Raw genomic sequence first — 13,372 nt, forward strand, 5'->3', positions numbered from 1 at the left:
TGAAGTGGACATGAAATTTTCCCAACACACCAAGTTCTCTCTAATTCAATATTCCTTGGTCCCAACTTCAGAAGAAAATATGCTACAATAATATTTATTATGTTTCACATCCCAGTAGGATTGACATCACCAGACTGGTAATAAAGATCTGTAGACCCAGGCTCACTCCAAGTTGGTTGAGAATGTTCAAACTTATTTTGTACAGTACCATTAAGAGAGAGAAAAAGCTTGTCTTCATAATCCTGAAAAGATTGAAACCCACTGATGAGACGACTACCCCTGCCATACAATATTGTTTTCCACTTTTTTTAGAACAAGCACAAATATAATTTTATTAATTGTAAAGACAATTCATGGAACTATTTATTTTAAGATTGACTATGTCTTTCACTGTCAATATCTTTTCTTGCAGAATTTCAGAAACAGTGGTGCTCCCTGGAGAGGTCTCTTCTTTTTTATGAAACAGACAAGAGTCCTGAACCAATTGGCAAGATTGAAATGAGTGATATTGTCTGCATAGGAGTGAACAGGCCACAGTCAATGTCCAACTCCATCCCGACAGACAGGTACAAGGAAATCAGTCAATACACCTTGCAATATTTGGCTTTGCTCCATTTGGGTTACATAGGAGTAAATGGCTCAAAGATATAGATATAGATAGATAGATAGATATTTCTTTATTAGTCACATGTACATCGAAACACATAGTGAAATGCATCTTTTTGCATTACTGAGAATGTTCTGAGAGCAGCCCACAAGTGTCGCCACGCTTCCGGTGCCAACATAACATGCCCACAGCTCCTAACCCGTACGTCTTTGGAATGTGGGAGGAAACCGGAGCACCCGGAGGAAACCCATGCAGACACGGTGAGAACATTCAAACTCCTTACAGACAGTGGCGGGAATTGAACACGGTAATTGAATGCTGTAATAGCGTTATGCTAACGGCTACACTACCATGCCACCCTTACACTACCGTGCCACCATAGATGTCAATAATATTGATGAAAAGGCCAGATCATACTTAACCTTAGCCGATGCTTCCAAACGAAATTGCCAGCTATTCACCACCTGCCTCTCAACTTGTCTCTGAATTCTGCACTGGTGTATTAAAAAGCAGAAATCAGAACCAAGCTGGGGTGGGGTGGGGGGAGGTGGTCAGATGCCAGTTCATGTGACCACCCACTCTGTCACTGCACTCACCTGTGAGTCTAGCAAAGGAGCGTAGTTGTCCAGAGCAGAGGAGCCAGATGCACTCTGTGTCCAGCTCCACAAGCTTACGCCTGCCTGTACGGTAGAAGCAAGACCTCATTCATCTGAATATAGCCATCTAATCTGTGTAAAAGGGTTGTGAAGGTAGGCGATCTACTTATTTAACTTTATTTTACATTATCTTAATGTTTTTAATTAATTCCTAGCATCTAGTTAATTTCTAAAAATGTTTTAAATTAATTAATTGATTTGATTTTTTATTAAACTTATTTCTTCTATTGTTTACTGTTTTATTAATATTTATTTTGTTTGAATATTTTGCTATTTGCCAAGTATTGGGAGGAAACAATGGGGGTTTTCATTTGAGGAACTTGCAGACATACAGCCAGCTCCCTTTGAGCTCCTCTCCCCACCGGAAGTGCAGGATCATTCCGATGGTCCCGCATTGTATCAGTGTTTCCCAGATCTCTGCATCACTGTTCTGCAGAGATCACAAGATAAGACTACAAGATATAGGAGCAGAATTAGGCCATTCGGCCCATCAAGTCTACTCTGCCATTCAATCATGGATGATTTTCAACCCCATTCTCCTGCCTTCTCCCCGTAAGCCCTAATCCCTTTACCAATCAAGAACCTATCAACCTCTGCCTTAAGTACGTTCAATGACTCCATCACCCTCTGTGGCAATGAATTCCACAAAGTGGAAGTATGGAACATACTGGAGGTCAAAAACCAGCCCCTCACTGAGTCTAGTGTTGGTTCCTGATCAAACTGAGCTGAGGGACCCAGTGTATTTGGTACCTAGCCCATCAATTTTATGCCTCTCTGGGCCATTGCTGATACGTCTTGCACAGCCTATTTATTTCTGTGAATGAAGCTAATCATTTTTTTTTACTTTTAGTAATATTGCACAATTAATGTTAATAATAAACTAAATTTATTATTTTTTTTAACTTCTAGTTTGTTTTAAATTTTTAATGGTAATTAAATGTATTTCAACAGTTTCGAAATGTCTTTGACCATCAGAGATGTATAGAGGCAGTAGAAAAGACTTTCAGATAGCATGATGTGCCAGAAAACTATAAGGGCAATCTGGGGGAAAAGGCTTTGGGTTCTGATACCTGAGGCCGCATCACCACTTGGGTGATCACAACACAATACATCACAACAAAGGCTTTGAGAAAGACTCAGCCACAAAAGATTGTGACATCAGAGGTAGTGTGGGTAAGCATCCTTGAGGCTTGGGGCAGAGTACAATTCCGAATGGTGAATAAATCAAGAACACTTTGAACACAAGTTCACCAGAATGAGCAAGAATACTTCTTAAAGGTATCTTTCAAATAAGTACTTCACAATAAGGTTTAAGATAAACATAGTTATTTCTGTTAATTTGACAGATAAAAGAAAAGAGAATGAGCTTGTTTGGTGAACGCTTTAAAATCCCATCCAAAGGTTTATCATGTGTATTCACAGCTTTTCTCCGAGTCCAGCTGTATCCCAGGGGAATTTAGAAGCTTCAGACCAGCTAATTGGTATTTGCTGGCCAGGCTACTGAACTGACAGCTGTGGAAAAACATCAGTTGCTTGTGTGTTACTTCTTTTAAGTGATCCCAGATGCAAAGAGGGAATGCCCTTATTCAGTTAAATATTTATGTGTGGATAGTTTGAGCAGCGTTTGAACTTCTACCCTGTATACGACCATGAACAGAGGCCTTGTCTGATGAATGGGATCATTTAGCTCACAAATAAATGGACATCAGTCAAGTGTGCACCAATCTATTATCATAGTGAACTTTCCAAGGGCTGGGTATTTCTTATCTTGAAATACAGTACTGTTTTAAGCCATGTAATCTTAAGTAGCTTGAAACTTGAAAATATGGAAAAAAATGTAGCCTGGTTTTGGGACTTGCTTCAGCCTGTTTTATTTTACTGGCCTCTTTAGGTTTCGGTACACGTTTGAAATCTTTTTGTCTTCAGAAAAGTTATTTCAGTTTGGCACAGACAACCCTGAAACCCTACAGACATGGACAAGCTCCATAGCAAAGGTACCTCTTGCTGCTAAATTTTCACATACAAGCAATCACGTGAACTTTTACCCATATTCCCTCAGCACTCTCCTCGGCATCACCACCATGGAATAAAGACAATTGAAGCTTCTACATTAACTGGTTCCCTGACATCCTTCAGGGAAGGGAACCTGCCATCTCTCCAGGGAGCAGCCTACCTATGACTTTTACCACCTTAAATATTTTCAGTACTGTCAGAAATACCACATGTAGCATTATTTTGTGACAATCTCTTCCAATTTATTTTATATATTCCTGGTTCTATTTTGGAGCTATGTTATTCATGTTTTGTATTTCTCTGTCCTTTTTGCAGCTCGTGTTTTATACTACACAGAAGTTTCCACCTAATTTAATGTCTTTTTTTAAATTCCATCAACATTGAACACTTTACAAGGTCCCTTTGTACTTGTACTAGGCATGTTGTTTCATCCTCCCTTCTGTGTTTTGGTCATTTTACTAACCTTCCTTTCTCAATTCTCAAGAAATATCTCTGCAGGAAGTATTATTCACATGATTGCAACACATTTGCGACAACTGTTAGTGAGATGACATGTCGAGTACTACAAACAATATCAGAAGACTTGACATGTTACCTCTGCTTCTCTCTCCACAGATGCTGCCTGATCTGCTGAATGTTTATGGAGTTTTCTGTTTTTGTTTCGGATTTCTCACATTTATGTACAATGTTGGCTTCCTTTTTTAAGAAGGGGTCATTTTACATTGGAGGCAATTCAGAGAAGGTTGTCTAGATTGATCCCTGTCTCAAGAGAAAAGATTGAGCATGATGGCCCTGTATTCAGTGGAGTTTAGAAGAACGAGAGGTGATCTCATTGAAGCATATAAGTTTCTGAAGGGGCTTGATATGGTAGATCCTAAGAGGGTATTTCCCTTTGTGTGGAATCAAGAAAACAGTTTCAGAATAAGGGATTGCCCATTGAGGAGGGAAATCAGGAAGAATTTCTTTAGAGAACTTTGGGGCTCTGAACCCTACAGAGCACTTGAGGCTATGTCATGAATATATTTGAGGCTGAGATATGTTGGCTTTCGGTCTATAGGAGAGTCGAGTGGGGTAGGGAACAGGCAAGAAAGAAGTGCTGAAGCCAATGTCAGAACAGCCTTGATGTTGAACGGTGTAGCATGCTCAAGGGGCTTGGTGGCCTACTCCTGCTCCTGTTTCTTAATTTCTTACCTGAAGATTACCAGTCCAGGAAAGATCTCTCAATCTAACCTATGGTTTATCTTTACAAATGTTGACAAACTTACGGAATAAGCATAGCACAGCTAGTAGAATTGCTGCCTCACAGCTCCAGCAACCAGGTTTGATCCTGACCTCTGGTGCTGTCTGTGTAGAATTTACTTATTCTCCCTGTGACTGTGTGGGTTTCCACTCAGTGCTCTGGCTTCCTCCCATGTGTGGGTTGGTAGGTTAATTGGCTGTAGTGTGATGATGAGTGGTAGAATCTGAGGGGAGTTGATGGAAATGTAGAGAGGATAAAATGGATTAAGGTAGGATTAGTGTAAAAATGGGTGCTTGATGGTCACCATGGACTTGTGGGGTGAAAGGCCGCTTTCCGTGCTGTATCACTTTATGTCTCTAATGCTCTATTTCCAGCATTTTCATAATCAGGGTTTCAGTTTTGTATCCCAAGGCAATCAATTTATGCCACAGCGTGATGTTATTTTTTTGCACCGTGCGAGTCAAATCATTTCATCTATTAAATCTTCCACAGGAACCCGCTTCGCATGTTAACCAACTGCTCGTTCACAGTGTGCATGGTCTAAACAAATGTTGGTCTCCTTTCCAATACAGGGGTTTACTTGTGCCAGCCTGCACTCCCTGCTCAATCAGCAGTTTGATCGGATTGGAAAACTGCGTTATAAATCAATGCGGAATCCCGAGCAATGGAGGGACGGATGGTTCATGCTTAAGAAATGCAATCTCACATTCTGCGGTGAAGAGGGCGGACAAGTGGAGGAGACCGTGCACCTGAAGAGACTACAGGAACTGAGTGAGTCCCAGAGTCCAATATTTACATTGGAACCACAGCTTGAATTTGTTCCATAAATATAAATTAAAGAAATTAGCAGGTTGCATATTACCACAAATGTTCTTGTTATTATTGTGTGCTATCCTGCAAGTTTCTTGGAACATTGTCAATGTTGTTGCTTTTCAGCAGAGTGCACACAGTGTGCATCACATCCACCAAACTGGAGCCAGGACACTTCTGAAGTATTGAATGTTGACTAAAACAGCCCTTTGCATGAGTCTGCTTCTGAATGTATGTAACCCCTCATTAGCAGCAGATCATGAGAGAAATGAATCAGAGCAGCACAGAAGGAGGACGCTCAGCCCATCAAGACCATCCCATATTTTTCCCATCACCCTGCATATTCTTACGCAAGTGACTATTCAATTTCCCTTTAACTCTTTATCTGCCATGCTCACAGGCAGAGAGTTCCTGATAATAAACACTCTCTGAATAAATATTTTTCTTCACATCTCCTCCTGTATCTTATGCCAATTGTTTTGTATCTCCTAGTCTTTGAACCATCTAATAATGGCAACAGCTTCTCCCTACCTCAACTTGCTATGAACTATCAAATCAGTTCTCTGCCTACTCTGATCCATGAAGAACAACACCAGCTTGTCCGGTCTAATCACATAGCAGAAATTCCTCATCACTGGAGCCAATCTACCCCTTCAAGGACCTTCAGATCCTTCCTATAGTTTGGTGAACAGAATTGGATCTAATACTCCAATTGAGACCCAATTAGTGGGAGGGTTGGGGAGTGAGATGATCAGATAGATATCCATTGTTAGTAATCATTCCTTGTTTATATTCAGTAAAGGTCTCATGCTCCGAAAATCATGACTTGGTATGACTAGCTGACCCATGCTGTGCTATTGAATGTGTAGGATAACAGTGAGGGTTTTGTTCAGTTGGGGATTAAGAATTAGGCAGTTTTGGAAATTTAGCTGGATGAATCTCATTCCCTCATTCAGAAGAGGCAACATCCTGCTGCCAGTGCAGTGACTGAAACAAAGAGGGTGATGTTTGCTGGAGGTAGCTCTACACTGGAGAGGTCTCACTTTCTCTTCTCTCTGCTCTCCCTAACAGCTTTCACCATTCTGAATGAAAACAGTGAGAAGAAGGAAGTGTTACGACTGGTTGACAAAGAACGGTGAGATGTGACCAGATTTCAGATTGAAAATGTGAAATAATTTTTAACCTTTTGGCAAGGCATCTTGCAACTCCCCATCACTGTCCAGTTTTTCCTTTTCTCCATGACATTGATTGCCTTCTTAGGTATAGAGTAATGTAGATACAAATTCACTATGCACAGTAGTCATCTTTTTGAAAATGGCTGGAGCAATGTTTATCGATTGAGTTCAAAGTTTGTTGTACCTTTGCAGTGAGATGGTTTATCTCAAAGATATCACCTTCAAATTTGTATTGAGGGCTAGATGTGAGTATGTGGTTGACTATTTGATCCAGGTTGCTACAGCTACAGGAAGAAGGTGGTTTGATTCACACAAATTATTAAGTGGCTGTTCCATCCATATCTTGTTTGGACCCTGGTGAGAAATGCCTCTGTCCTTTGGGACTGGTGAAACCCAGTGATCTTTGTTAGCACACAGCACAGAAATAGTCCCTTCCACCCACCATGTCCATGCCGATCATCAAATATGTATCTTTCCTAATACGATTTAACAGCACTTGGTTTGTGGCCTTCTAATGCACTGGCGATTCAAGTGTTCCTTAAGATGCTTGTTCAATGTTGTGAGAATACCTACCCTGACCACCCCTTCAGGCAATACGCTCCAGAGTCCAACCACCCTGCGGGTGAGAAAATTCCTCTTCAGATGCCCTCCAATACCTTCAGACACCACTGTTATGGTGAAAAGTTCTTTATTACATGGTCTATCTATGCCCCTCATAACTTTGCAGAAAATCTGAAACAAAAACAGAAAGTGCTGGAAATAATCATCAGGTCAGGAAGGAAACATCACTGTTTCTGTCTCCATGGATGTAGCCTGAAATTCTGAGTATTTCAAACATTTCCTGTTTTTATTTCAGGCTTTATTTGCCTCTATTCCATTAGTGTGAATGAATGAATGATTTGCACTCCATGCAAAAGCTCTCCCGAGATTTCTATGGATTTTCTGATGAAATTAATAGTAGATGATTAAAGGTTTATCTGAAAGGCCATGTCAAAAATTGTGTTTGTTTGAGGCATCTGCTGTTAGGATGGTGTCACGCCTATGCTGACAAGGCCTCCTTCACCTTCTGCATCAGTGTCTCCATTCACTCTACTTCCTGCAACAGGATATGCCAAGGTTTACTCATTAATTTGGGTTTCCTTGCTCACTGTAACAGGTGGAAAATTTCTCATAAGTTCTTTGAAAAATGATAACAGGAAATGACATGACATCTGTGCTAAGCAACAGAGCTGTTGGATGGAAATGTACAGAATTAACACTGGATCTTCTATCTGGAGGGTAACCCTGTCTATGTGTCTGTAGGACGTTGTACCTGCATGGAGTGACACGCCTGGATTATTCGATGTGGTGCAGTGATATTCAGAGTGCAGCGGGCAGTCGGGGGAATGCACTGAGTGACCAACAGCTGAGCAGAAAGGATATCCCCATCATCGTTGACAGCTGTATTGCCTTCATTACCCAATATGGTGAGTCAGCACCACAACAGAAAGGCACCAGGGGCATAGTTGGACACCATCTGTGTGCTGGGGGGGTAGAACCAATCCCAGTTTATGAAGCACACTAGCAGTTTCATGACCACAGCCATCTCATAGTGGACGGAAACCAAAACAGAGGTTGCTATTCCATTTCAGGATGGAAAATTCATTCCTGGGTTAGTACAGCACTTCCTCAGTGGCACTTGGCATGAGATAAAGAGCAAATGCAGTGAATTTCTAAACGGGGTATGCTAACTATGGGTTAGTGGGTAGCATTCTCACCTCTGAGATCAGAAAATTCAATTTCCCTCCAGAGACACATGCACAAGATCCACCAAGACAAGTGGGTGCAGTATTGAGGGAACAAAATGCCGTCCGAGAGACTGTCTTTCAGATGAGCTGTTTACCCTCTCAGGCAGATGCTAGATGTTCCATAGAACAATACAGCACAATACAGGGCCTTCAGCCCACCATGTTGTGCCGACCTTTAAACCACACCTTAGACTATCTAACCCCTTCCTCCCACATGTCCCCCTATTTTAAATTCCTCCATATGCTTATCTAACAATCTTTTGAACTTGACCAACGCATCTGCCTCCACCACTACCCCAGGCAGTGCATTCCATGCACCAATCACTCTCTGAGTGAAAAACCTCCCTCTGATATCTCCCTTGAACTTCCCACCCTTTACTTTAAAGACATGCCCTCTTGTACTGAGCCCTGGGCAAGAGGTACCAATTATTTCAAAGAAGTGGATCAGAGTTATTCCCAGAGGCAAGTGCAATATTTTTCATTGAACAGAGAGTGCTGAAATAAATGATACAGTCATTTGGTCCATTGAAGTTGCTTGGTCATGTTGTGAGTGTATTCTCTGCCACTCCCATGTTATGATGGTGACTACACTTGATATGTCGGTTCCTGTATAGCATTCTGGGATCCCGTAAAGCACCTTGAAAATGAATTCCCAGGGAATCACTCAGGAAATCAGTGTTGTGTCTCAAAACAAGCTCTATAATATGAGGAATTGTCTCCAATGGATATCGAATTCCAGGCACACTTGCACTCCTCGTTTCACCACAGCCTGTACAGAAATTTCATGAAGAAAATTGATATAGTGACTCAGTTGTACACCCTTTTAGATAGGTCAACAGTGATTTGAAGTTTTCAAGATGTGAAGGGAACTGAGAAGGTGGAAGGAGAAAGAAGGTTGGATGGGAGTCTTGAACCAAGAAGCATGGTCAAAAGAGTAGAACCGAGCCTTGCTTAACAGTTGTACACCCTGAAAATGGCAGAAATTTGGAACACCTGCATATAATGATTCATGCTGGGTCAGTTGATGATCCCAACTCTGAGATGTGAGGAGGTAGGTCATGTATCAGATGGAAGAGGCTACAGTGGTAAAATGGCCTCTCTGGCTCTTTCTAATGATTAGTTCACCCTCTTTGCTCTAAAACTAGTGCTGGAGGCACAAAATCTTGGAAAAAAACTGGTGGTCGCTTTCTCCAGGATTTCCGGTACTCTTCCCCCAGAGGCAATCCTGATGGAATATTACTTGTTACTTTTTGCAGCACTATAACTAATGTACTTAGTCATGTGATATGAATGTAACCTCAGAAGGTTTTAACAATTCTCAGCTGGATAGAATTTCATCCCTCAGCTCAGTTGTAGTTCTTCCAGCCATGAAGCACCAACCCACTGCTGTCGTCCAGTCTGCACTGGACCTTCAGCTGATCAGTGCCAGAGTGCAGCCACCTCAGGCAAATGAGGATGTTTTTGAAAAGACACATTTGAAAGTAAAGGAAGACGTTTGGTATACAGCTGAGGTTTGATTAAAAACTAGATAAATAACTGGTGGTTAAATAGAGTGGTTTTTAATTGGTAGCTTCTTTTGTCCAATCATTTTGGCAGTTCATACACCGAGGGAGCGTAATTTTAATGTGATTGGAGGATGTCAGGGGTAAGTTTTTTTTTTACACAGAGGATGGTGGGTGCGTGGTACGCACTGCCGGGAGAGGTTGTGGGGGCAGATACATTAGGGACATTTAAGAGACTCAGATAGCCACATGAATGATAGAGAAATGGAGGGCTATGTGGGAGGGAAGAATTAGATAGAAATTAGAGCAGGATAAAATGTCGGCACAACATTGTAGGCCGAAGGGCCTGTGCTCTGATTTCTAACTATTTGAGATGTAGTTCCATGTAAAAGTCGTGACTTCCTTGAACTATTGTCTGTTTAAGATACTTAAGATATTTATTCATTAGTCACATGTACATCGAAACACAGAGTGAAATACGTCTTTTTGCGTTGCTAAGAATGTGCTGGGGGCAGCCCGCAAGTGTTGCCACTCTTCTGGGGCCAACATAACATGCCCACAGCTCCTAATCTGTACGTCTTTGGAATGTGGGAGGAAACTCACACAGACATGGGGAGAACATACAAACTCCTTACAGACAGTGGCGGGAATTGAACCTGGGTCACTGGCACTCTAATAGCATTACGCTAACTGCTACACGACCGTGCCTTCTGTGAACTATGAACTGCTTTGGTGAGGTGCTTTCTGTGAACTGTGAGGTGATTGTTTAGCAATGGTTTGATTTTACATTCAGAACCTCTACTTTACTTGATGGGTTGGGGAATTTATAACTGAATATTGAGCCTGTGATGAGAATTTTATAAAAGAAAGAGAGGATGAGGGATGACCAGTGTTGATGCTTGTGTAAAGCCAGCACTGGAATTTTGTAAAGTACTCAAACTTTGCATCATCCCACTTTGGTCTAAATAGACTCAATGAGCCCTTCCTGAAGCCTAATCTCTGAATGAGTGGGTACAACAGTACATGAAAGGGCCACAAGAGACTGCAGATGCTGGAATCTGGAGCAACAAACAAGATGCTGGAGGAACTCAGCGAGTCAGGCAGCCTCTGTGGAGGGAAATGGACAGTCAATGTTTCAGGTTCCCTCTATCATCTAGGGAGTGGAGCAAGATCTAGCATGTAGTATATGAAGGGGCTTGTTCTACAATGGTAGGATCGCATGTGATCTTTTGCCACTATATTTCTGAAAGAATGGAGTGTGGATTATTGTATCCCTAGGCCCTTCTCCCTTATTGGAAATTGCACCAGAATGAAATGGTGCCGATGTCACAAGGCTTTAGCTTCATTTTTATCTGCCTGGCATATTGACTGCAGTGAATACTTTCCACAAGTTAGACTGCAGACTGGTCCAAGTCCGAACAGTCCTTGTACAATCAGCATTGTGTAAACCTGCCATTTCCCACAGGGCTGTGTCACGAGGGGATTTACAGGAAGAATGGAGCCAAGTCACGCATCAAACTCCTGATGGATGAGTTTCGAAAGGACGCCAGGAACGTGAAGCTGCGAACCGGCGAGCACTTCATCGAGGATGTCACTGATGTCCTCAAGAGATTTTTTCGAGAGGTGGATGACCCAGTCTTTATGACGGAGCTCCATCCACAGTGGAAAGAAGCTGCAGGTAAGGTGCTAGGTGACAGTGGTGTGGGGGGATGCTATTCATATTAATTGATCTGTATTCCTTTCCTACTGTTGGATTAGCCTCTTTGTTGTAAATTGGTAGTCAGCAGTAATATTACCACTGCACCTTCCTGTGTCAGCTGTCTGCTTAATGGGGAATTCCTGCTGTTACTAATAATGTATTTGCACTGAGTTTGAACACACTTATCATTTGGAAATACAGAGAGATAGTCCCCTGAAATTTCATTGCTCATTCAAGTAAGAAAATTAAGTAACCTTACATTGAGACTTGGATTAGTTTTATCATTTCACCAGAATCACCGCTTATTATCCTGAACACACTTCCACTTAACCAAAACAGAAAATGCTGGGAATATTCAGCAGGTCAGGCCGCAATTGCGGGAAGAGAAATAGAGTCAACGTTTCAGATCGAAGACCCTTCGTCTGAACTGTTCTGACGAAGGGTCTTCCTCCTGAAATGTTGACTCTGTTTCTCTTCCCACAGATGCAGCCCGACCTGTTGAGTACCTCCAGCCTTTTCTGTTTTTGTTTTCCAGCTTCTGCAGCTTTTTTTTTATTTTCACACTTAATCTGCTCTGGGGACCACAGAATCACTCAAGTTACACATGGCTTTACAAAGTGCTTGCATTGCAGCATGACACAGTCTGGATGCATTTTACTACCAGCATTGCCACTGATGTCAATAAGAGGCACATTTTATTTCTTTTTCTGAAATAAGCGTGAACAAATAATGGAACAAATCACATGAGATGATGAGATATATTTATTAGTCACATGTACATTGAAACACACAGTGAAATGCAGCTTTTGCGTAGAGTGTTCTGGGAGCAGCCCACAAGTGTCGCCACGCTTCTGGCGCCAACATAGCATGCCCACAACTTCCTAACCTGTACGTCTTTTTTCTGTATCTTCTATTTTGTTGGAGTCCTCTACATTGTATAGAAAATCTTCTATATGGTTGGAAATTTGTGGCTTATGCTAATGTTGTCTTGTGTTGGATAGAAAAGGTCACTTTTCAGCTGAAATGACTTTCCATTATGATCAGGAACATACATGTATCATTTGATCTTTGGCTGTGGTGTCATTGCACCAATGTGTGACTTAGAACTTTAGTTTTGCATTGTGCACTTTTCCTATGTTTCAGGAGGGTGACATAAATTAGAGCTGCCCAATTGCCTACCAGCAATGTTTTAATTTATATAAAACACAGGTCAGGTCAGAATACCATTTGCATGCTATTTGTTGCATAACAGGAAGTAGAAATCTCCCAGTGCTCATCTTATGACGTAAAATGAAGTGCCCTTCATTTTAAGCATCCTTGCCGAAGGCTCTTAATTTCAGATTTTCTCTCAGCCCTTGAGTTCAGGATTGGCTCATTCAGCTGCCAATTTTGATTTGCTTTGAGGGAAGGAGGAGAAACTCCTCTTTACATTGAAAGATCAATATGGTGAAAGAAGCTTGGGATGTTTTCATGTAGAACTGGACACGACCCGAGTCTGAATTATGTATCAAATAATCTTGTCTATTCGATACTGTTGTTTTTTTATATTCCTGTGTTGTCTCTATTACATGTATTTTATATTTCACATTAATGAAATATCATTTCCTTTTCAAATAAAAACATATTTGAAATATTGAGAATTGTCTCCAATAGATATAGACACAAGGATGATAATTGAATACCATATATACACACACACACACACACACACACACACTTGTAATTTCAAGGGAATCAGTGTTGTGACTCACTTGTTCTCTCTTTCTTTCAGATATTCCTCATAAAGCCCAGAGACTGCAACAATACAAAGAAATCATTCATATGCTCCCAAGAGTCAACAGAATGACTCTTGCTGCCCTGATTGGTCACCTGTACAGGTTGGT

At 41.4% G+C, this 13,372-nt stretch overlaps 1 protein-coding gene across 3 annotated transcripts in view; it reads left to right on the top strand.

The window, feature by feature from the left end:
- The window catches only part of arap3 (ArfGAP with RhoGAP domain, ankyrin repeat and PH domain 3), a 197,312-nt gene that overhangs the window by 149,728 nt on the left and 34,212 nt on the right, over positions 1–13,372 (top strand). For all 3 annotated transcript variants that reach the window (XM_052014278.1, XM_052014279.1, XM_052014280.1), the window contains 7 exons: positions 413–566; positions 3,155–3,257; positions 5,089–5,287; positions 6,398–6,461; positions 7,804–7,967; positions 11,256–11,468; positions 13,261–13,366. In XM_052014278.1, the coding sequence (XP_051870238.1) occupies positions 413–566; positions 3,155–3,257; positions 5,089–5,287; positions 6,398–6,461; positions 7,804–7,967; positions 11,256–11,468; positions 13,261–13,366 (1,003 nt within the window). The remainder of the gene's footprint in view (positions 1–412; positions 567–3,154; positions 3,258–5,088; positions 5,288–6,397; positions 6,462–7,803; positions 7,968–11,255; positions 11,469–13,260; positions 13,367–13,372) is intronic.

Source organism: Pristis pectinata, chromosome 4 (genome assembly GCF_009764475.1).
Source record: "Pristis pectinata isolate sPriPec2 chromosome 4, sPriPec2.1.pri, whole genome shotgun sequence".
Classification (NCBI taxonomy): domain Eukaryota; kingdom Metazoa; phylum Chordata; class Chondrichthyes; order Rhinopristiformes; family Pristidae; genus Pristis; species Pristis pectinata.